This window comes from Artibeus jamaicensis, unplaced genomic scaffold, assembly GCF_021234435.1.
Source record: "Artibeus jamaicensis isolate MK-2021 breed Jamaican fruit bat unplaced genomic scaffold, CSHL_Jam_final contig_1803, whole genome shotgun sequence".
In the NCBI taxonomy this organism is placed as follows: Eukaryota; Metazoa; Chordata; class Mammalia; order Chiroptera; family Phyllostomidae; genus Artibeus; species Artibeus jamaicensis.
In genome coordinates this window covers 5,505,718-5,529,069 of record NW_026521356.1, presented here as the reverse complement: position 1 = coordinate 5,529,069, position 23,352 = coordinate 5,505,718, and the positions used below count along the sequence as shown (strand labels likewise).

The window sequence follows — 23,352 nt, the reverse complement described above, 5'->3', positions numbered from 1 at the left end:
ACTGTCTATGCTACTTATTTCCTGTACCTTCTCTCCCCTTCTCCTTTTCCCACTTCCCTGTTGCTAACCCTCCATGTGATCTTCATTTTTATGGTTCACTCCTGATCTAGCTGTCCTCTTGGTTTGCTTTTGTTTTAGGTATGGTTGTTAATAACTGTGAGCTTGCTGTCCTTTCACTGTTCATCTTTTTTATCTTCTTTTTCTTAGGTAAGTCCCTTTAACATTTCATATAATAAGGGCTTGGTGATGATGAACTCCTTGAATTTGATCTTATCTGAGAAGCACTTTATCTGCCCTTCCATTCTGAATGAAAGCTTTGCTGGATAGAGCAAAATGGTTGTAGGTCTTTGGATTTCATGACTTGGAATACTTCTTTCCAGCCCCTTCTTGCCTGTAAGGTCTCTTTTGAGAAATCAGCTGACAGTCTGATAGGAACTCCTTTGTAGGTGACTGTCCCCTTATCTCTTGCTGCTTCTAGGATTCTCTCCTTCATTTTAATCTTGGCTAATATAATTATGATATGCCTTGGTGTGTTCCTTCTTGGGTCCAACTTCTTTGGTACTCTCTGAGCTTCCTGGATTTCCTGGAAGTCTATTTTCTTTGCCAGAATGGGGAAGTTCTCTTTTATTATTTGTTCAAATAAGGTTTCCACTCATAACTGTTCCTCTTCTCCTTCTGGTACCCCTATAATTCGGATGTTGGAGCGTTTAAAGATGTCCTGGAGGTTCCTAAGCCTCTCCTCATTTTTTTGAATTCTTGTTTCTTCATATTTTTATGTTTGGTCATTTTTTCCCTTCCTTCTGGTTTGCTCCATTGATTCGAGTCCCAGTTTCCTTTCCATTACTATTGGTTTCCTGTGTATTTCCATTCATTTCAATTAGTTTAGCCTTCATTTGTTCCTCTAATTTGTGACTAAAATCAACCAGTTCTGTGAGCATCCTGATCACCAGTGTTTTGAACTATGCATCTGAAAGTTTTGCCATTTCTTCATCGCTTAGATTTATTGACTCTGGGGCTCTGAGTTGTTCTTGAGCCATGTTTTGATCTGTCCGTACCTGTTATGTATGAGGAGAGGCGCCTTAGGTGTTCACCAGGGTGGGGCCACCCAGGTCGCTGGTTTGTGACGCTGTATGTGGGGGTGGGGTCAGAGAGGGAGAACTGGCGGTCCTCTCCCCTCGCCCACTCCGCCTCACCGCTTGCCCCCGCCTGCTTATCCGAGCGCAAATGTGCGAGCTTGCTGTCCTGCGCTGGCCACTGGGGCCTGCACAATCTGTCTCAACGCTTGTCTTTTCACTGGTTATCTGCACGCACGGCTGCAGACAGCCAGCCGCGCCTCTTCCCTGGGTCCACCCATAGCTACCCTGCACCTGGGATCCACACCCTTCGTGTCCTGTGCACTGCCCAAGTCCGGGGATCTTTTTTGCCCCACCTGCTCCACTGCTGGCTTTGCCCCTCTCACCAGTTTAGCTAAGCAGTTTGTTGTTTTCAGACTCCGTATTTGATTTCCTGTGTGGTTTGGTTGCGTTTATTATTGTTAAAACTTTGTTGTTTTTAGATTTGGGATGCAAAGTGTTCCCATCTATGCCTCCATCTTGGCGGAAATCCGAGTATATGATTTTGGATTAGCAGTTCTTTTCTTTCACTGAACAAAAGATGCTATTCCACCTCCTTCTGGCCTCCATAGTTTCTGATAAGAAATCTGCTATCATTTGAATTGTTTTTCCCCTATAGGTAAAGAGTTTCTCTTACTGCTTTCAAGATTTTTTCCACTGTTTTTAGTTTTCAGAACTTTGACTATGATTTGTCTTGTTGTACATTTCTATGGATTTACTTTTTGGATTTTCTCAACTTCTTGAATCTATAGGATTAGATGTTTTGCCAAATTTGGGGAGTTTCCAGCTATTATTTCTTTAAAAAAAATAAAAATAGTTTTATTTTTTCTAGCTATTATTTCTTTAAGTAATCCAGCCTCATATTTTTTCTCCTCTCATTCTGGACTCTTTTTGTCACAAATGCTAGATCATACCACTATTCCTGAGGCTCAATTAATTTATTTCCGTCTATTTTTTCTCTATTTTGTTCAGATTGGGTAATTTCTATTGTTCTTTCTTAAAGTTCATTGCTTCTTTTCTCTGTCTCCTCCATTCTGCTGTTCAGCCCAGCCTTTAAATTTTTAGTTTTGTTTATTGTATTTTTCAGTTCTAAAATATCCATTTTGGTTTTTCTTTATATTTTCTATTTATTTGCTGAGAATAGATTATTTTTTCAGTTTTATAAAATATGTTTATAGTTGCTTGCTGAACCACTTTTAGGATGGCTGCTTTAAAATATTTCCAGACAATTTTAATGTCTCTGTCATCTCAGTGTCAGAATATTTTTAATTGTCTTTTTTTCATTCAAGTTTAAATTTTTCTTGTTCTTAATATGACAAGTGATTTTCCAATTCAATCATACATTTTGGGTACTGTGTTATGAGACTCTGGATCGTATTTGAGCCTTCTGTTTTAGCTAGCTTATTTTGACAAAGTGCTGGCAGGGGAAGGAGAAGGTACCACCATGTTATTGCCAGATAGAAGTCCAGGTTCTCCTCTCAGCCTCCACTGACACCTGAGGCACTAGGGACTCTCCAGTGTTGCTGGGCAGGAGTGAGATTTCTGGCTGTACACTAAGCCTCCACTCATACTATTCTGGCTGGGATGGACAGGAATGTCTTTACTTCTTCCCACATGAACATCACAGCAGAGGGAGGTTGTCCTCATTACTGCTGTGCGGGGGTGAAAGACCTGACTGTTCACTCTGCCTTCCTACGTCACCCAGCATGGAGTCGGAGGGGTGTCTCATTACTGTCCGGGGGATGAGAGTTCTGACTCTCTATTTAGCCTTCTCTGATAATATCCCAGTTGGGATCCGGTGAGCACCTCATTACAGGTAAGTGAGGGTGGAAGCCTAGGCTTCCCACTTGGCCTCTGCTGACATGAATGGAGGTGATAGCATAATTCTATTTTTTTGTTGGTGTTTGGAGTAGACCAGTCAGTGCATTGATGTTTTCAATCTCGCTAGCCTATCCTGGTCCTGTGGCAGATTTTCATTTGGGGCTTTTTTTTTTTGTCTGCACCTATTGGTACTTTGGGTTTCTGGCCTCTTCGGCATGAAGATTAAGATATATGAGGCAAAAAAAGAAACTCATCACTGTGTTTCTTCCAGTGTCCTGAGGTTCCAAGCCCATTTGCTTTCTTCTCTTCACTTTTCAGAATTTTCTTACATTTGTTTTACATATAAGGTTCCAAGGTTTTTAGTTGTACTTAGCAAGAGGAATAGGGAAAAGTACATTTATTCCATTTTCCTGAATATGGAATGTCTCCTTTTTTAAATGAAAAAACTGAGGCTCAAAGGAGGGGGCAGAACATGCTCAAGACCTTTAGATTATTGATAGGTTACTGACTTATCACCTGCTATTTCGTCTTTTTCTACAATACAGGAATTATCTCTTTTAAAAATATTTTGCTCTCTGTTAAAGTACTAAACTTATTTCTCTGTTGTCAGTAATTGTAATTTATGGGGCCTACTAAGTGACAGGTTCTCAGCTGAGTATGACATGCATCTTCTCACTTAATCCTGACAAGAACCCCAGAAAACAAATATTATTCTTCCCATCTTATGCTTGAGACAACTAAGGCCCACAAAGGTAAGATAATTTAAGTATGTTCCATGCATCTGGCAAATGTCAGGGCTGGGGTCAGCCCACCATGATAACTTGCTTCTGTAGGCTTTCAATAAATTCTAACCTAATGAAAGATGGTCCCAGGATAGATCAGTGAAAATTGGCTAGAGAGTAGGCTAGTTGAGAAGAAAGGGAAATAAACCTGTAATATGTGATTTTAGATAGGTGGATTAAGCTTTAAATGGTATATTCTCAGAGAAAAATGAAAGACATTGCCAAAAAATAAACTTCAATATTTTAATAAGTCATTGATATTATTGTCCTTGAGCTGCGGTCCTATCATTGCAGGAAAGGGTTCCAGGTCTGACTCCAGTGTTTACCAACCCAGGACATCGTATTTGAGCCTGTCAATGCGATTCTTACTGAAAGGATGCAGAGGAATTTTTAAAAACATGAAATCTACTAGGGCCCCTCTTTAATCTTAGAGAAGGGATTGGTCAGTATGTGCAGTATCTCATCCAAAATTAATGGTGGATGGAGACAGTGTCTCCAGGCATTCACAGAGGCCCAGGGTTTGACATACTGGTGGCGGCTGTCCTACAGTACCCCCTCTAACAAAACTAGGCTGTCCTGAACCCCTGGGAACAGAATTGGTTACTTTTACACCAAGAATGCTGGGAAGCACCACAGTCTGCATGTGGTGTGCACCCAGGCCGACTTCGTGGAGTTCGTGCTATGAGACCTAAGGTTCTAGTGAGGTGGTGTGAAAGGAAAAATATGCCAGCAGGGCCTGTGGTGGGCCCATGTGTGCTAAATGCATCTGTGGCAGGACCAAGCCTGCTTTCTTAGTGAGGAGCAGAAAATCATGTGACAGTATTGAAGGCACAAGCACAGAGTCAGAAAACTAAATTAAAAACTGAAGCTGTTTTGAGTAATAAAAACAAAAATAAAATCAATGGTGGATGATTTCTGGCAAGGGAGAAGGTTTTGGAATAGGCTATTCACACATCCCCCAAGTTTTCCAGAAATGAGTCACTGAAGTTCCATGTGTATCACAGTGGGTAGCAGGAACAATTAGAGGCAGGGGTCTACTGGTAGCCCCTTTACTTATTTCTCCTTCAGAGGTTTGGAGACGCAGGTCCTACCTGAATAACCCCAGTCAGAAATGTTGTGGATGCCACCACACTCAAGGATCTGTTATACGCCGTGAAGAAGGAGGGGTTGGAAAAGTCCTGTTTGATGAAAGACCCCAGCATCAGGTGGCCACTGTTGAATGGGTGCTGCTTCAGGACATTGATCACCAGCGTGCTCAAAAGGAAGAAGGGTCCTATGAAAGAAGATGTTTAGGCAGAAGGTAAGGTTTTAAGTCCAGGTAAACTGAAGATATTGACAAACTCAAGGCATGATCTTATGTTGTTTTGTCCTTGATCTGAAGAACTTTTCTTATTTTAATGTGGCCATGGAGAAGAAAGAGAGAAAAAAAAGGCAAAACAAAACCTCTGGCTCCATGAACTGTGACCAATTCCCAGCACTTAGATTTTGGTGGTCCAGACAATAACCTCTTTCACTGCGGGCAGGTAGAGTGGGGAACAGAGAGTGTGGACCGGAAACGCGTACCAGGTTCAGCCACTGCTCCTGCTCTTAGAGGTGGTGGTGAAAGTATCAGAAAACAAGGCTAAACCATAATATTGTAAGGAGAAGAATACTTAACACTTGTGAAAAATTTACTGGGTGCAAAACGAGACTTAGCTCAACTGTTTCACAGATAATTTCATTTAGTCTTCATATCAACATACATATGGGTATTTGAGCAAAGGCAAACCTGACTTTTAAATTGCCTAGCAGAAACAAAACTCTACTAGGCCTTGTTATCAGTATTTAGAAATAATTGTGATGTGTCTTGGGAATACAGGAATGAAATTTTTCTCTCATGTTCAAATATAAAGTCAACACATAATGGATTTTAGTAAAAAATATGTTATGTTGCCGTTTCAAAAGGCACAGTAGCACTGCACACCTAGAAGAATGGGATGGTTCCAGATTGAACACACACATCTGGAGAAAAGGTAGGCAAAACTCTCAGTGTTGGCTGAGTGGGGAAGCCCAGGAAAAGGCACTTCGCTGAGTGAATGCTGGCCATGCCCTTCTGAGACTGCTGTGCAGTTTGTGAGTTGATTCCCATGCAGGTTCAACTGGTAAACATGAAGTAAATGTGCTGATTATATGACCTTTAACTAGTCTGGTTCCTGTAACAGTCATTTTCAATTATTAATTAGTAGATGGACTTTGGGATCTGAGAAAGAAAGTGCTCATCCTATGGATTTGAGTGTTTTGATTGCTGTGACAGCATTTTCTCACTGTAAATTTATAAGCTGACGTGATAATTATAAGTCAGGCCCACAAAGTTTGGTTATCATGGGCCCAGCTGAGAGATGGATCCACTCTCAAAGAATGGGCAAAATTGTCTCTGGATCTTCCTGGTTGAGGGCAGCCAGACCCCGATGTCCTTTCATTCCTTTGGGAAACAGCTTTCTGGCCTGCTTATCTGGCGGTGGCATTAATAACCACACACTAGAAGTGTTCCATTTCTAAAACCTAAACACTAATCCTGTGAATAGAATGTCCACCCTGTCTCCTTTCTACCTCAAATATAGCTTTCACTTGGGTTCCTTAGCAATAAGTCAATAATTGAGGTAGGGACTTATCCACCTTGTGTGGTTCCAGGGCTGAACTCACCAATAGACATTTGATGACATGATCCAAAAATCACATAAAGTATTGAAGAACAGAAAGCTGCGTATGAGACATTGAGAGGTGGAATCAATTGCCTTGCCAGCAAACTGAATGTCAGGACTGAAAAGCAAGACAATTTAAGTAAGAAAATGTAGCTTGGCTTTTAAAAGTCATCTTAAATAAAAACTGTAAAGAATATTTAAAATAAACATGATCTACATATATAGCTGACTGAGTATGGTATTAGTGTTCCTTGGCATACAGCCTTTAATTAGTACCTTTTATTATCTCCTTTTTTTGTATTGTACCAAATGGTTTTACACCTCAGTTATACATCACAGGCTTAAACACCTTTCACTGCGAGGTTTTCATGCTTCATGGAAAGAGAACATCACAGCAATGAGACCTTAACTTCCAGCGACTCAGAAGCAGCCCCTCTGCCACCCCCAGCCTAGTACAAGAAGGCCCTGCTAATTCCCCAGGACTGACGACAGAGCTGAAGAGCAAGGTGAGAATCACACTTAACTGACTTGACTCCAACTCGATATGTGTTGTGTCTGTTCCTCCTAATCAGTCTCATCTCTTCCTCCAGCTCCTTCTTCAATACTTACATTCTTTTCTAAAAAGCACCATGAGAATCAGGAAATTTTGAAGCAAAAAGATTAACATGCACGCTGTCATCTTTTTGATGTCTCAAGCCCCATACCTCCCGCCCTTGAGGGCCTCAACTCAGATCACACCAGAGGGCCCACTGAGCCAATTTACTGCCTTGGACAAGCAAGGCTTTTTGTTTTTAATGCAAACATTTGATCATATACAAAAACAGTACAACGAACTCCTGTGTATCCACCACCTGCTTCAATGGTCAAGGCATGGCCAGGCCTGTTTCACCGATGCCCCTACTCTCTCCCACTCCACCTTACTTCGAAGCAAGCCCGAAGTCATGGAATCATTTCATCTGTAAATATTTCAGTATGTATCTCTAAAAAAAGACCCTCTTTTTTTGGAGGGGAAGGGAAGGAGAGGGGACGGACAGGAAGGTTGAACGAAGACCCTCTTTTAACTCAACTATAATATCATCATCATACCTAAAAAATAACGGCCCTTTAACATTATCAGATATCCAGTCCATGTTCACATTTCCCTGCTTATCTCACACACGGTTGCTGTGGTCAAAGGCCCGCAGTGGCTAACTGGTGTCCGTGCCCTGTGTGATCCCTACCCTGTAAGTGTGGGGTGGAACTTGTAAGTTGCTTCTAATAAACAAACAACAACAAAAATGATACGATATTAGTTTCGAGATTGGGTTGCAAGAAGACTGTGGCTTCTATCTTGGTTGCTCTCTCTTTCATGCAGGTCAGCAGCCACCTGTGTTGAGTTCATGGCTGTGTGACGGAAGCAATCGCATAGAACCCTAGGCTTCATGCTCTACTCTGACCATCTTGAAATTCTGAATAATTTTTGAACTACAGGCTCTGCACTTTCATTTTGCACTGGGCCCTGCATATGCAGTTGCTCCTGCCAGCTGCTGTGCTGCAAGGACACTTAAGCAACCAAGGGAGAGTCCCACATGGTGAGAAAACCAGGCCAGCCTTGGCTGGTGTGGCTCAGTTGGTTGGAGTATCGTTCCCTAAACCAAAAGTTTTCAGGTTCGATTCCCAGTCAGGGCATGGGTCTGGATTGCAGGTTTGGTCCCCAGTTAGGGAGTGTGTGACGGAACCAATACACGTTTCTCTCTCTCTCTCTCTCCCCCTCCCTCCCTTCCCTGTCTAAAATCAATAAGCATGTCCTCGAGTGAGGATTGGAAGAAAAGAACAGAAAAGAAAAGAAAAGGGAAAGAAAACCAGGCCTGCCAGCAAGCACATGGGTGCACCTGGAAACTGATCCTCTGCCCCAGCAGGGCCTTGAGGTGACTGACACCTTAACTGGAACCTCGTGAGAGACCTTGAGCCAGAAATGAAGTAGGTTTCAGAGTGACTTTTAAAAAAATCATTTGCTAGTATATGTTGTGCTTTCTTTTACAATCTTTGTTGTGTACATCAGGGCTCAAATATGATTTTCACATTGATTGCTAAATTTCTGAAGTCTCTTGTAATTTACAGGTTCCCCTTCCATATTATTTTCCCTAAGCAAGGCTCTGTTGATTGCAAAAACACAGCAAACCTGTTCAGATTAGCTTAAGCAAAACAGGAAGTTTATTAAAAGAGTATAAAAGGCAGTGGGGCTGCACCAGAGACCAGGATGAGAACTAAAAAGCCACCAGGACCCAAGGAAGTACTGCCCATTCTCTTTGTCTCTGGGCTTTTGCGGTCTCTTGACTTTGTTTCCAGTTTGGGGCTATTAGGAGCAATACTGCTATGCATGTTCTTACACACAGGTCCCCTGGTGCATAGCTGTGTAAGTTCCTTGAGATAATATACACTGAAGCATAATTGCTGGGACATTTACCAGAAAATGCCAAACTGTTTCCAAATGGTTGTACATTACACTCCCACCAGCATTGTATAACAGTTCCCATCATCTACCTCTGTATTAGCACATGATACTGTCATATTTTTAATTTTGTGCGTATGAGTTAGTGCAGGGGTGTCAAACTTACTTTCACCAGGGGCCACATCAGCTTTGTGGTTGCATATATATATAATCAAAATGTTCCATGTTGTGCTGAGTTGCTTGAGGCTGCTCATTTTCCTTCTGTGTATTTCAGCATATCCACATATGAATGTTTATTTATTCTTTCTACCTTTGCTGTGCATTATCTTAAAAGATATTATAACTTTATGTTGTCTTGATAGCTGGAGGAGCAAGTCTGCCCATGTTTTTCTTTAAAAAAATTGGCTGTTCTTGGCTTACATACATTGTAGAATCTGCTACTGTTTTATTATAAAGTCTTAGAATTTACATTGAGATTCTATCAAATTTATAAATCAATTTTTAAAGATCTGAAATTTTTAAATATTGAGTCTTCTAAGCTACAAGTACATATCTTTTATAAATTTAGGTCCTTATTAATATTACTAAGTAAAATGCATTTCTCTTGTTTCATTACAACAATTCATATTTATTGTGCTTTTGTAAATTGTATATTTTATTTTTTTTCACTGTGGTTTCTGCAGGTATAAAGAAATGTAATTGATTTTTATATGCTGATCTTGTATCCAGCAACCTGGATAAAATCTTATGAATTGTATTAACTTTTCTGTAGACTCTCTTTAATTCTCTATATTTAAAAATATATAAATAATAAAGTTTTCTTTCTTTACAAACCATATACCTTATATTTCATTTTCTTGCTTTAATATCCTGCCTATAAATTGCAGTATAATGTTGAACAACCCCTATTTGCTCTTGATGAGCAATATTAGCATGAAGAGGGAGTCTTTTGAAATGTAGGGTTTCGAACAACTTACCAATACAGGGAAGGTAAGAGAATGAGTTGGTAACAGCCTGATGCTAAGTTGCCCAGTCTCAGTTAAGCTTAGGCTGTGGAGAAATAGAGGGAAGCCAAGTTTCCAAATTTTCCAATACCCTGAAAAACTTTTAAATTTTGAACAATTAGTTTCATTCTTATAGAAGTGACAAGGTTTTCACATATCACTTACGTGGGTTCCCCTAATGTTAACATTTTACATAATCATAATGATCAGAACCAGGAAATTAACATCAGAAATTAACTAAAGATTTGACTTGAATCTCATTGGTTTTACCACTAATTTCCTTTTTCTGTTCCAGGATTTTATGCAGAGCCCTACATTGCAGTTAGTTGTTATTTTTCCTTAGCCCTGCAATCTGTAATAGTTCCTCAGACTTCATTTGTCTTTCTTGACATTAACACTTTGGAAGAATATTAATAAATCAGTTTTTTGTCAAATGTCCTGTAAGTGGGGGTTGTCTTCAGTTTCCTCGTCATTGCACTAACATATCCATTTTTGGTGAGAATTCCACAGAAATGATGCTGTGTCTTCTTGGCCCATCAAGCCCCAGGATTTGTGATCTCCGTGTGTCCTACTGCTGGTGGTGACAGCACTGATCTTACATGGTTAAAGTGGTCCCACCAAATCTCTGCTGTCGAGTAGTGGGGTAGCAGAGGAAGATACTTTGAAACTATGCAAATCCTATTTCAAGGCTTACAAAATTTTACCCACTAATTTTAACAACTGGGGGGGATTTTATCTACAACAATTATCACTGTGATGTTTCTCTAATGGTGATTTTCTGTTTTCTTTTACATTTATGAATGGGAATTTCACCATACAAAAGATCCAGAACATTTTAAATAAGGACTTTACCATGTAGTATTTTTATTTCATTTGAAGAAAATTATTAAGTCATTAGGTACTACCTATTTAAGTAAAACTTTTGAGTTATTCACACTGCAAATTATTTCATTATTCATACTACTTAAAATAACATACAATCTCTTAGCAAGAGTTTACTCATTCATATAGTTATGTGCTGGATGCCAGGGATGCTTATACATCCTAATATTATTCTTATTTTAGTACTGAATCATGCTGATGAGTTGATAATTTAGCAATAGGATGTCCTCAAACTTTGGTCATAAGTGAAGGGCCTTTGATAAGTGCAAGTGCATAGGGGATGCCAGTTAAAGCCTTAGTGCCTAGAGTTGAGGCTGCTCATTGCAGCACCACAGGAACGTGGGAGACTTTCTGATGCCTTCCTGGACGTGGATGTGCTCATACAAGTGGATCACTTTGGTTTGCACCTGGCAGTTCAATATTTGCAACTCAGTTAATATAATCTACCATGTTAGCCGCCTAAAGATAAAAACCACATGATCATATCAATACATGAAGTAAAAAACAGATGGCAAAATGCAACATCCACTCATCATAAAAATTCTCAGCAAACTAGAGTAGATGCAGTTCCTTCACCTTGCAAAGGGCATCTACATTGCTGATGGACATGTAAAATGGTAGGTACGGCCACCCTGGAAAATAGTTTGGCAGTTTCTTATAAAGTTAAACACACACTTTACTACATGATAAACAGTACCACTCCTGGGTATTTAGCTTAGAGAAATGAAACCACGTTCACACAAAAATCTTTACACGAATGTTCATAGCAACTTTATTTGCGACAGCCAAAAACTGGAAACAAAATGCCCATCAAAAACAGGTGACGGAATAAATAAACTGTGGTACAGCCATACAATGGAATATTACTCAGCAATGAAAAGGAACGAAGTATCAATGTATATAACCATTTGCATTAATTTCAAAGACCTAATGCTGAATTAAAGAAGCCAGCCTTCAAAAGTTACATACTGTATGAGTCCACTTACATGATATTCTAAAAAAGACAGCATTATGTTGATGGAGAGCAGATCAGTGCTTGTGGGGGCTTCGAGGTTAGGAGGACGTGACTGAAAGGGTTGGCACAAGAGAGATTTGAGGCTGATGGGACTGTTAGGTATCTTGACTGTAGTGGTGGTTACACAAATCTAATTATGTGTTTAACTCCAAAGAACTGTGCACCAAAAGGAAGTCAGTTTTACTGTATGACGATTTTTTAAAGAAAGGGATTCCTTTCCCCCAATGAACAGTCCTATGTCAGAAAGCTACCACTTGCCCCTTTGGCTGGTCCTTCTATGCTGTGCACAACCTGTGTAATCACAGGTTTCAATCCTGCCTGTTCGGTCCCAGAAAAGTAGAGAACTAGAGGTGTTCGAAGACTATGTAGGGAACTGTGAACCACTGTGAGTAAAGAATTAATGAAGTCCTTCCTCTTTCTCTGTGGATAAATTTATTGAGTTAACTTTCTAGCTGTCATTTTTTTAAAACCTGGTAACAGTGGAATGTCAGCTGTGTTACCAGCCAACACTGGTTATGGTGAAAATGAGCATGACCAGTGTACTCTGTCCGGACTCAGAGAATGTGAATGAAGGATAAGTATCCAGTGGGAGGCCCTCGCTTTGGCTTCTCTGAGCACGATGATCTTGTAACTGGGCATGTTACCTGTGAGACCCAGAAAGCAAGTGTTAATGAAAATTCCCAGAGAGGTTGGTACTGTTTGGGAAATGAGGCTTCTAAAGTCCAGATAGCTCTCGACCTATCTGAATGATCTTGTTGCCTTAAGTCTGAACTGCTACCTGGAAGACCAAAGAGTAGCCCCTGGAATGATGTGCATGTGACTTGTCAAAGAGATGCCAGCATGCCATGTTTCCTATCCTTTACCTTTATAAGTAAAACCAGTGCCGATAAGGTCTTTTGTACTCAAGTGACTCTGAAATATCTAGTTAAGCAAAAAAAAAAAAAAAGACCATAAATGGGTATTACAGATGCAAGTATTCAGGGGTGCAAACTAAACCAAGTATTTTGGAACCATTCTGAGTTAGAAATCTGGCAGGTAAGGGAACAAATGGTAATGATGTGAATGGAATTCTCATTTTTTTCTATTCATGTCATAGAATTGTTTACTCTGGGTGAGTGAACAAGGTCTGACACGTTGTCTGGGGGTGAAAGGCTTTCTATCTTCCTTACCTTGGGGAACTTGCACAAGGCCAACACTCATACCAGCAAGTAAGTCTCCAAGAAGCCAGTCCTTGAATCGATACATACACATCCATTCTAGGAAGGGAAAGATCGTAAGCATGCATCTTAGGAACTTGTGCCATGAGCAGCTGTGAGAAAGAAGAACAGAGATTTGATTATGTTCTCCAAAGGAAAAGCCCACATAGCCAAGAAAAAGCACAGTGCATAATTCTTCCAATATAGCAGAGCTCCTTGTTAGCACTGTCAAAATGTTGATACACTGGACTGGATAATTATTTGTTGTGGAGATGTCCTGTGCATTATAGGAGGTTTACCAGCATCCCACTAGATACCCTTTCCCCCAGCTGTGACACCCGAAAATGTCTCCAGACATTGGCAAATGTTCCCTGGGAGACAAAATCACCTCCAGTTGAGAGCCATTGTCCTATATAACAAAACTGTAAGCCTTGTAAGTCCAGTGTGCAGATCAAGTTGTTGTTTTCATAGGATGTTTTGAAAGATTTAAACTTACCAACTTTCCAGTAGGAAACCGACTTAGTCCTTTCTCTTGATAAGGACAGTTTTTTGATATGTGATACTGCAGGGCAAGAAACACAGTCATAGCATTCCCATATACCAAAAATTTTATTGAACATTAACTCTATGTAGTTTTGACCTGTAATATGTAGAAATGTAAAAATATAGAATATGGAGTTACCATTCTTAAGGAGTTAGATGTGTAAATAAAAAGCAGTAAAAAAAGACCGTGTTATTCTTTAATGAGGTAGATATTGACCAGAAGCAATCCTGTTTCCCAGGGGGAATGTCTGCAATATCTGGAGACATTTTTGATGATCATGACAGAAATCAAGTGGATAGAGGCCAGGGGTGCTACTAAACATCCTAAAATACACAGGACAGCTCTCTATAAGAAACGATTTTCTTGTCCAAAGTGTCAGTGATGATAAAATTGGTAAAAGCTATTTTAAACGTTGGATTATCTAAAACAGAAGAATGACCATCAATCAATCAATCAATCAATCAGTAAGTTAATTAATCAGTAAAGCTAGTTTGGTTTTAAATTGCTTTTTTAAAAAGTATATTTTCTTGATTACACTATTAGTTTTCCCAATTTTTTCTCCCTTCTCCCCCCTCTGCCCTGCACACCCCCACCTTCCAGCATTCCCCCCTCCCTTAGTTCATGTCCATGAATTGTGTATAGAAGTTCTTTGACCTCTCTGTTTCCTATACTGTTCTTAACCTCCTCCTGTCTATTTTATGCCTACCAATTATGCTCCTTATTCCCTGTACCTTTTCCCTCTAGTCTTCCATTCACTCTACCCACGAATAACCCTCCATGTGATCTCCATTTCTGTGATTCTGTTCTTGTTCTAGTTGTTTGCTTAGTTTTGTTTTTTTTAGGTTCAGTTGTTGATAGTTATGTTTGTTGTCATTTTACTGTTCATATTTTTTATCTTCTTCTGTTTTTTAGATAAGTCCCTTTAACATTTCATATAATAAGGGTTCAGTGATGATGAACTCCTTTAGCTTTATCTTATCTAGGAAACACTGTATCTGCCCTTCCATTCTAAATACAAGCTGTGCTGGATAGAGCAATCTGGGATGTAGGTCCTTGTCTTTCATGACTTCAAATACTTCTTTTCAGCCCCTTCTAGCCTGTAGGGTTTCTTTTGAGAAATCAGTTGATAGTCTTATGGAAACTCCTTTGTAGGTAACTCTCTCATTTCCTCTTGCTGCTTTTAGGATTCTCTCTTTATCTTTATCCTTGGATAACTTAATGATGACATGCGTTGGTGTGTTCCTCCTTGAGTCCAATTTTTTGGGGACTCTTTGGACTTCCTGGAAGTCTATTTCCTTTGCCAGATTGGGTAAGTTTTCCTTCATTATTTTTTCAAATAAATTTTCAATTTCTTTTTCTTCCAAGTCTCCTTCTGGCACCCTGATGATTTGGATGTTGGAACATTTAAAGTTGTCCTGGAGGTTCCTAAGCTTCTCCTCATTTTTCTGAATTCTTGTTTCTTCATTCTGTTCTGGTCAAATGTTTTGTTCTTCCTTTTGTTCCAAATTGTTGATTTGAGTCCCAATTTCCTTCCTTCCACTGTTGGTTCCCTGTATATTTTGCTTTTTTTTTCACTTTGGGTAGCCTTCATTTCTTCCTTCATTTTGTGACACTATCAGTCAATTCTGTGAGCATCCTGATTACCAGTGTTTTGAACTCTGCATCAGATAGGTTGTCTATCTCCTCATTGCTTAGCTGTTTTTCTGGAGTTTTGATCTGTTCTTTCATTTGGGCCTTATTTGTCTTGGTGCATCTGTTATGTAAGGAGACAGAGCCTTAGGTATTCAGCTGGGTGAGGCAACCTTCTTTGCTGTATTGTGGCACTGTCTGTGGGGGAGGGGTTAGAGAGGGAGTAATGAATGCCACTCACTCCACTCTCTAGCCCCACTTTCCAAAGAATTCTCCTGTGAGACTGCGAGTTTCTCCTGCTATCACAATCTCTGCAGTATTTTATAGCTAGAGGTTTTGAGTCTTTAGTTTTCCATTCAGCCAGCCCTGCCTCATCTGCACAGTGCAGTATGTGCTGGAAGCAAAGTGTATGAAGATTTTTCATGTATGAGCTGAATCTGGATAGTTGGGATTTGATTATAGCAACAAATATAACTTTAATGTATACAAGGCTAAAATGTGTGCTCAGAAGAGAGTATGTTCATATATGTTTGACTCTCATACCTATGAGCATTACTAACCCTAAGGTAATTAGGGCCAAATAAGTGTAAGTGACTTTGCCAAGGTCATGGTAATAAGCATGGGCGGAGCTGAGGCTAGAAACTAGGTCTTCTGATTCCCAGTTTAGTGTTCTGTCCACACTGTTACTGACACAGGTTCTGCTGACAGCTGTTAAATTCTGCTCAGGAGTCAGGGGCAAGAGCATTGATTTGAAAGGAACATCATATTGCTACTTATATGAGAGTCCCTGAATGTTAGGTGCATAGAGTATGCCCTCTCCAAATATGGCCTTCTGTGGAGGTGAGTAGAGCATGGCATTAGGACAGTTTGTTCCTTCACCTGGTCCAGTCTTACTTCCTCTCCTCCATTCCAAGTGCCACTTGGTAAAAGACCAGCCACCCTAAGCCGAGTCATCAAAGCCCTTTAACATGGCAAAAAATAAAATGAACATGGAATAATGAATATCTAAGACTGAAAAGAATCAAGGAGATTGTTAGAGGAACAGAAATTGAAGTTGGTAGGGAAAAGTAGAAGGATTTGACACGAATCTGGAGTTTAGTTAAGACATCTTAAAAGTGAGTGGTGTCAGTCAGTGTGATAGCCAATGGGGTATTTTGACCAGAAAGGATGTATTTGTAGTTGCTTACTAAGAGGGAGAAAATGAAAAGAGATTAGGTTTTCTGAAGAAGAAAAAAGATAGAGTTAAAAAATTGTGGACTTTTTACTTAAAAAAGTCCACTTACATAGTGATTTTTATGGGCTCAGTGTTATGCAAATACTCTTTAAATTCTCAAAATTGACAAACCTTTAGCCAGACTCATCAAGAAAACAAGAGAACTCAAATAAATAAAAACAGAAATGAAAACAAAGAGTCTACAACCAACACCACAGAAACACAAAGGATAATAAAAGAATACTATGAACAATTATATGCCACTTATTGGACAACTTAGACAAGCTAACATAAATGGATAAATTCCTAGAAACATGGGGCCTCCCAAGAGTCAACCAAGAAGAAACAGAAAATCTGAAAAGACTGATTACTAGCAATAAACTGAAGCAGTATTAATAATAAAAAAAAACTCCCAAAAGACAAAAGTCTGGGACCAGATGCCTTCACCAGTGAATTCTACCAAACATTTAAAGAAGAATTAATATCTATTCTCAATCTATTACAAAAAATTAAAGAGGAAGAACACTTCCAAACTTATTCTACAAGGCCAGTATTACTCTGGCACCAAAACCAGACAGTGCTACTAGGAAGGAAGGAAGGAAGGAAGGAAGGAAGGAAGGAAGGAAGGAAGGAAGGAAGGAAGGAAGGAAGGAAGGAAGGAAGAAAAAAAGGAAATTATAGGCCGATATCCCTGATAAACATAGATGTGAAAGTTCTCAATGAAATAGTTCTAGCAAACTGAATTCAATAATACATTTAAAAGATTAGATACCATGATCAAAAGAGATTTATCTCAGGGATGCAAGAATGGTTCAGTATCTGTTAATGATGTGATAACATCACATCAACAAAAGCAAGAATAAAAATTATATGGTCATCTCAATGGATACATGAAAAGCATTGGACAAGATTCAATATCCATATATGATGAAAACTCTCAACAAAATGGATATAGAGGGAACTTACCTCCACATAATATAGGCCATATATGATAAAACCATACCTAACATCATACTAATAATGAAAAATTGAAAGATTTTTTCATCCTCTGATCTCCTGACCTCTAAGATCAGGAACAAGATAAGGATGCCTACTCCCACCACTGTTATTCAATAAAATATTCTAAGTCCCAGCCACAGCAATCAGACAAGAAAAAGATATACAAGGCATCCCAACTGTAAAGGAAGAAGTAAAACTATCACTATTTGCAGGTGACATAATACTATAGATAGAAAAACTCTAAAGATTCCAAAAAATTAATAAAAGTAATAAATGAATTAAGTAGAGTAGCAGAATACAAAATTAGTATATGAAAATCTGTGGCATTTCTATATAGTAATAACAAGTGACCAAAAGGAGAAATTAAGAAAACAATCCTATTTATAACTGTATCAGAAAGAATAAAATACCTAGGAGTAAATTTAACCAAGGAAGTGAAGACCAATGCTCTAAAAACTATAAAACATTGAAGAAAAAAATTGAAGAGGACACCAAAAAATGGAAGGCTATGTCATACTCATTGATTAAAAGGATTAATATCTTTAAAATGTTCATGCTACCTAAACCAATCTAGACTCAATGCAATCCCTATCAACATACCAATATCATTCTTCTCAGATCTGGAATAATCCTAAAATTTATATGGAACCACCAAATACCATGTATAGCCAAAGCACTCTTGAGAAAGAAGAAGAGGGTTGGCAGTGTCACACTCCCTGATTTCAAACTATACAACAAGGCCATAATAATCAAAACAGTATGCTACTGGTATAAAAACAGACACACGGATCAATGGAACAGAATAGAGAGCCCAGAAATAAATCCTTGCATATATGGTCAATTAATCTATGACAAAAGTGGAAAAAATATACAATGAAGAAATGAGAGTCTGTTTAACAAGTAGTGTTGGGAAAACTGAACCGATACATGGGGAAAAAAAAATGAAACTGGACCACTTTCTTACACCATATACAAAGATGAACTAAAAATTGATTAATGATAGACATTCAACCTAAAACTATAAAACTCCTAGAAGAAAACATAGGTAATAAACTCTTTAATATCACTCTTAGTAATATCTTTTTGGGTATGACCCCTCAGGCAAGGGCAACAAAGGAAGAAATAAACAAATGGAACTACATCAAACTATTTCAGTGAAGAAAATTAACAACAAAATGAAGACAACCTATTGAATTGAAGAAGATATTCACAAATGATACTCATATATCCAATAAGGGGTTGATACCAAAAATATATAAGGAACTCACACAACTCAATAAGGGAAAAATAAACAAATAATCAAAAATAGACAGAGCCTGAAATTAGACTTCCAGCCAAGATGGAAGCATAGGTAGACACATTGTGCCTCCTCACACAACCAAAAGAAGGACAACAACAATTTAAAACAAAATAAACAACCAGAACTGACAGAAAATTGAACTGTATGTTAGTCCAATAACCAATGAGTTAATGAAGACACATTCATCCAGACCAGTAGGAGGGGCAGAGTCAGGTGGCCAGGCGGAGAGGGCTAGCAGCAAAGCAGTGGCTGGTAGACCCAGGTGCGCAAGGCTGGTGGACTCAGTGAGGCAGCAGATTGTGGAGGAGCACAGCGCACAAGGTGGCTGGTGCATCGGGCAGTCCCACATTTGCACACAGATAAACCAGGTGAAACTAGGGAGCGAGACAGACCGTGCAACCCAGGGCCCCATCGTGGGGAAATAGAGCCTCAAAACACCGACTGAAAATACCTGTGGGGGTTGAGATGCTGGGAGAGACTTCCAGCCTCATAGGAGAGTTCATTGGAGAGACCCACGGTGTCCTAGTACATACACAAACCTACCTACCTGGGAATCAGTACCAGAATGGCCCAATTTGCTCGGGGGAAGTAGTGGAAGTGACTGAAATCTGTCAGAGAGTGAAGGAAGCACCATTGTTCCCTCTCTGACCCCGCCCCCACACACAGACTCACAACCTAGTGACTGGGTTGCCCCACCCTGGTGAACATGTAAGGCTCCGCCCCTCACTATGTAACAAGTATGTCAAGACAAAAAAAATGGCACAAATAAAAAAACAGATCAAAGCTCCAGAAAAAAATACAACTAAGTGACCAAGAGATAGCCAACCTGTCAGATGCACAGTTCAAAACACTGGTAATCAGGACGCCCACAGAATTGGTTGAATCTGGTCGCAAATTAGATGAAAAAAATGAAGGCTATGCTAAGTGAAATAAAGAAAAATGTGCAGGGAACCAATACTGATGGGAAGGAAACTAAGACTCAAATCAATGGAGTGGACCAGAAGGAAAAAAGAAACATCCAATCAGAAAAGAAATGAAGTAATAGGAATTAAAAAAAATGAGGAGAGGCTTAGGAACTTCCAGGACATCTTTAAATGTTCCAACATCTGAATTATAGGGGCACCAGAAGGGGAAAGGGAAGAGCAACAAGTGGAAAAGTTATTTGAACAAATAATGAAGAACTTTCCCAACCTGGCAAAGGAAATAGCCTTCTAGGAAGTCCAGGAAGATCAGAGAGTCCCAAAGAACTTGGACCCAAGGAGGAACCCCCCAAAACACATCATAATTACATTAGCCAAGATTAAAATGAAGGAGAGAATCCTAGAAGTAGCAAGAGATAAGGGGACAGTCACCTACAAAGGAGTTCCCATCAGACTGTCAGCTGATTTCTCAAAAGAGACCTTGCAGGCAAGAAGGGGCTGAAAAGAAGTATTCCAAGTTATGAAAGGCAAGGACCTACATCCAAGACTGTTCTATCCAGCCAAGCTTTCATTTAGAATGGAAGGGCAGATAAAGTGCTTCTCAGATAAGGTCGAGTTCAAGGAGTTCATCATCACCAAGCTCTTATTATATGAAATGGTAAAGAGACTTATCTAAGAAAAAGAAGATAAAAAAAACATGTACAGTAAAATGACAGCAAACTCACAGGTATTAACAACCACAACTAAAACAAAAACAAAAACAAAGGAAACAGCTAGAACAGGAACAGAACCACAGAAATGGAGATCACATGGAGGGTTAGCAACAGGGGAGTGGGAGGAGGAGAGAGGGGGAAAAGGTGCAGAGAATAAGTAGCATATATGGCAGGTAGAAAATAGACAGGGGGAGGGTAAGAATAGTGTGGGAAATATAGAAGCTAAAGAACTTATAAGTATGACACATGGACGTGAACTAAAGGGGGGAATGTGGGTGGGAGGGGGTGTGCAGGGTGGAGGGGAATGAAGGGGGAAAATGGGACAACTGTAATAGTGTACTCAATAAAATATATTTTTAAAAAATGGACAGAGGCCCTGGCCAGTGTGGCTCAGGCCAGTTGGTTAGAGCATTGTCCTGTACACCAAAAGGTCACTGGTTTGATTCCTGGTTAGGTTGTGGGTTGTATCCCCAGTCGGGGCACCGACAGTAGGCAACCAATTGGTTTCTTTCTCACCTCAACATTTCCTCTCTCCCTCCCTCTCTTTCCCCTTCCCCTTCTTTCTAAAAATCAGTGAACATGCCCTCAAATGAGAATTAAAAAATTAATAATTAATTAATTTTAGAATGGACAGAGGACCTAAAAAGAAAACATACAGATGACCAACAGGCATATGAAAAGATCCTTAATGTCACTAATTAGAGAAATGCAAATCGAGACCACAATGAGATACCACCTCATAGCAGTCAAAAAGGCCATATAAAAACGTCAACAAATAACAAGTGTTGGTGAGGATGTGGAGAAAAGGGGACCTTGTGCATCCTTAGTGGGACTATAAATTGGTATGGCCACTATGAAAAAGAGATGAAGATTCTTTTAAAAAACTATGATATCACCCAGCAATTCCACTTTCGGGTGTTTATCTGAATAAAACAAAAACGCTAATTTGAAAAGCTATATATATATATACACTCATATATTCATATGCAACATTATTTACATTAGCCAAGGTATGAGCACAACCCCGGTGTCCACTGATAGAGGAATGGATAAAGAAGATGTGATATAATGGAATATTACTCAGCTATAAAAATGTGAAATCTTGCCATCTGTGACAACATGGTATTATGCTAAATAAAATAAGTCAGACAGAGAAAGGCAAATGCTACATGATTTCTCTTATATGTGGAATCTAAAAGAAAAAAGAAACAAACAAAACAAAGGAAAAACAGACTCACAGAAAGAGAGCCAAACTGATGGTTGCCAGAGGGGAGGTGGTTGGTGGGGTGAGTTAAAAAAGGGAAGGAGAATTAGTCCACAGTACTGTGGTAACTTTGCCTGGTGACAGATGGGTGCTAGACTTAGTGTGGTGATCACATTGTAAGGTATATAAATGTCAAACCACTATGTTGTACCCCTGAAACTAATATAATATTGTATGCCAACTATAATAAAAAAATAAATCTTCACAATCACCTCATGAAATAGGTGCTATTACCATCCCCATTTTACAGCTGAGGAAACTGAAGCACAGTAGGGTGCATAGCTTACTTAAGGTCACAGGGTTGGGAAGCAGGAGAACTGGGATTCAAAACCAGGCAATCCAGCTTCTAAGTCTTGCTCTTAACCACAGTGACTTTCAGGTTAAAATTCGGAAGTGGATATAGCTGTAAGTTTCAGAAGTAGGGAATAAAAGCTGCTACGAGAGCCCATGGGGGGCAGAACATGTGAGAGTTAAATGTCTAAGTCTAGGGCAGGGGGAGGGGAGTAAGTACCTGTTTATGATGAAGTATAAGTCAGGAAAAGACTATCCTTTTACAGAGATAAAGCCAAAGTGGCCTCCAAATTCCCTCTTTAATGAATGATGTCTGACCCATCCTGGAGCACAAAAAATAAGAGCAGTGTTGTAAGACTGGGAGGGACACCCAAGAGCACAACTTGCAAAAGGCAGGATATGGACAAAGGAGGTTGCCTCAGAGAAGAAAGTCTGCTGAGGACCTGTGTGGAGGCTTCCTCTCATTGCCCCACACGCGCCAGCTGTGGGTGGTGAACCCAGGGCCCACGTGGGGAATCGGGGTTCACAGCATGATGTAGGTCACAGAGGGCTCTTAGCCATAGGTCTCTAGGCTCCCCAAGTCTGCAGATGAAATTCCTGGAGGTATGTAAACCTAGGGAAAATTATGTCTTTATTTTCACTAACCTCTGAACTGAAATTTAGCCTTTCTTTCAATTATGAATGTTAACAAACCAGAGTAGTATCAGGAAAACTTGACTTTGTCACCAATAGAAATCACAAATATTTTATATTATATTAAAATTGCTACAGATATCTTAAAATATCATTTATATTCATTACTACTTTGAGATTATGGTAGTTATTAGACCCACATTATTAAATTATACAATTTGGGATTTTTCATATTTTGATAAACTATTTTTCGATAAAAGTGGTTTCCTTTATAATTTTATGTGTTTTGTGCATTGAAAAAATTTCAGGCCAAGATCATTCAATGGGAAAAGAACAGTCTCTTCAACAAAGGGTGCTGGGAAAATGAGCTATCCACTTAGCAAAGAATGAAGTGGGACCCTTACTCTACACCATACAAAATTATTTCAAAATGAACCAAGGATCTAAATTCAAGACCTAAAACTATAAAACTCTTAGAAGAAAATATAGGGAAAATCTTCATCATTTTGGATTTCACAACAGTTTCTTAAATATGACACCGAAGTCACAGGCAACAAAAGAATAAATAGGTAAGTTGGATTTCATTAAAATTTTAAAAAAACAGAGGACTTCCGCCAAGATGGAGGCATAGGTGGATAAGCCGTGCCTTCTCACACAACCAAGTTTAGAGACAGCTAAATGTTAGCAACAGAAAACATAGCCAGAACACAGAAAATTGAACTTTTTGGAAGTCTGTTAACAACAAATTCTTCAGTCTGACCGGTAAGGGGAGAAACCAGCAGCTGGTGGAGCGGGGTTGCACAGGAAAACTCGGTCAGACAGACTCAGGCATGCAGAACCCAGGCGCAGGGTTGGACCTAGTGAGCGACCTCGGGGAAACAGCGAGGGAGCAGGGCTTCGGGTTGACTGTGGTCTCGCTTTG

The 23,352-nt window shown here is 39.5% G+C and overlaps 1 protein-coding gene and 1 pseudogene across 1 annotated transcript in view; one reads left to right on the top strand and one right to left on the bottom strand.

Annotated features, from left to right (window-relative positions):
* Positions 1 to 23,352, bottom strand: part of SLC26A8 (solute carrier family 26 member 8) — a 74,484-nt gene that overhangs the window by 47,808 nt on the left and 3,324 nt on the right. Inside the window, exons 2-4 of the mRNA XM_037146256.2 lie at positions 12,898 to 13,037; positions 6,398 to 6,514; positions 4,807 to 4,988 (exon numbers count right to left, since the gene is read on the bottom strand). Of these exons, the coding sequence (XP_037002151.2) occupies positions 4,807 to 4,988; positions 6,398 to 6,514; positions 12,898 to 13,037 (439 nt within the window). The remainder of the gene's footprint in view (positions 1 to 4,806; positions 4,989 to 6,397; positions 6,515 to 12,897; positions 13,038 to 23,352) is intronic.
* On the top strand, positions 4,149 to 4,740 carry LOC119050027 (60S ribosomal protein L34-like; annotated as a pseudogene).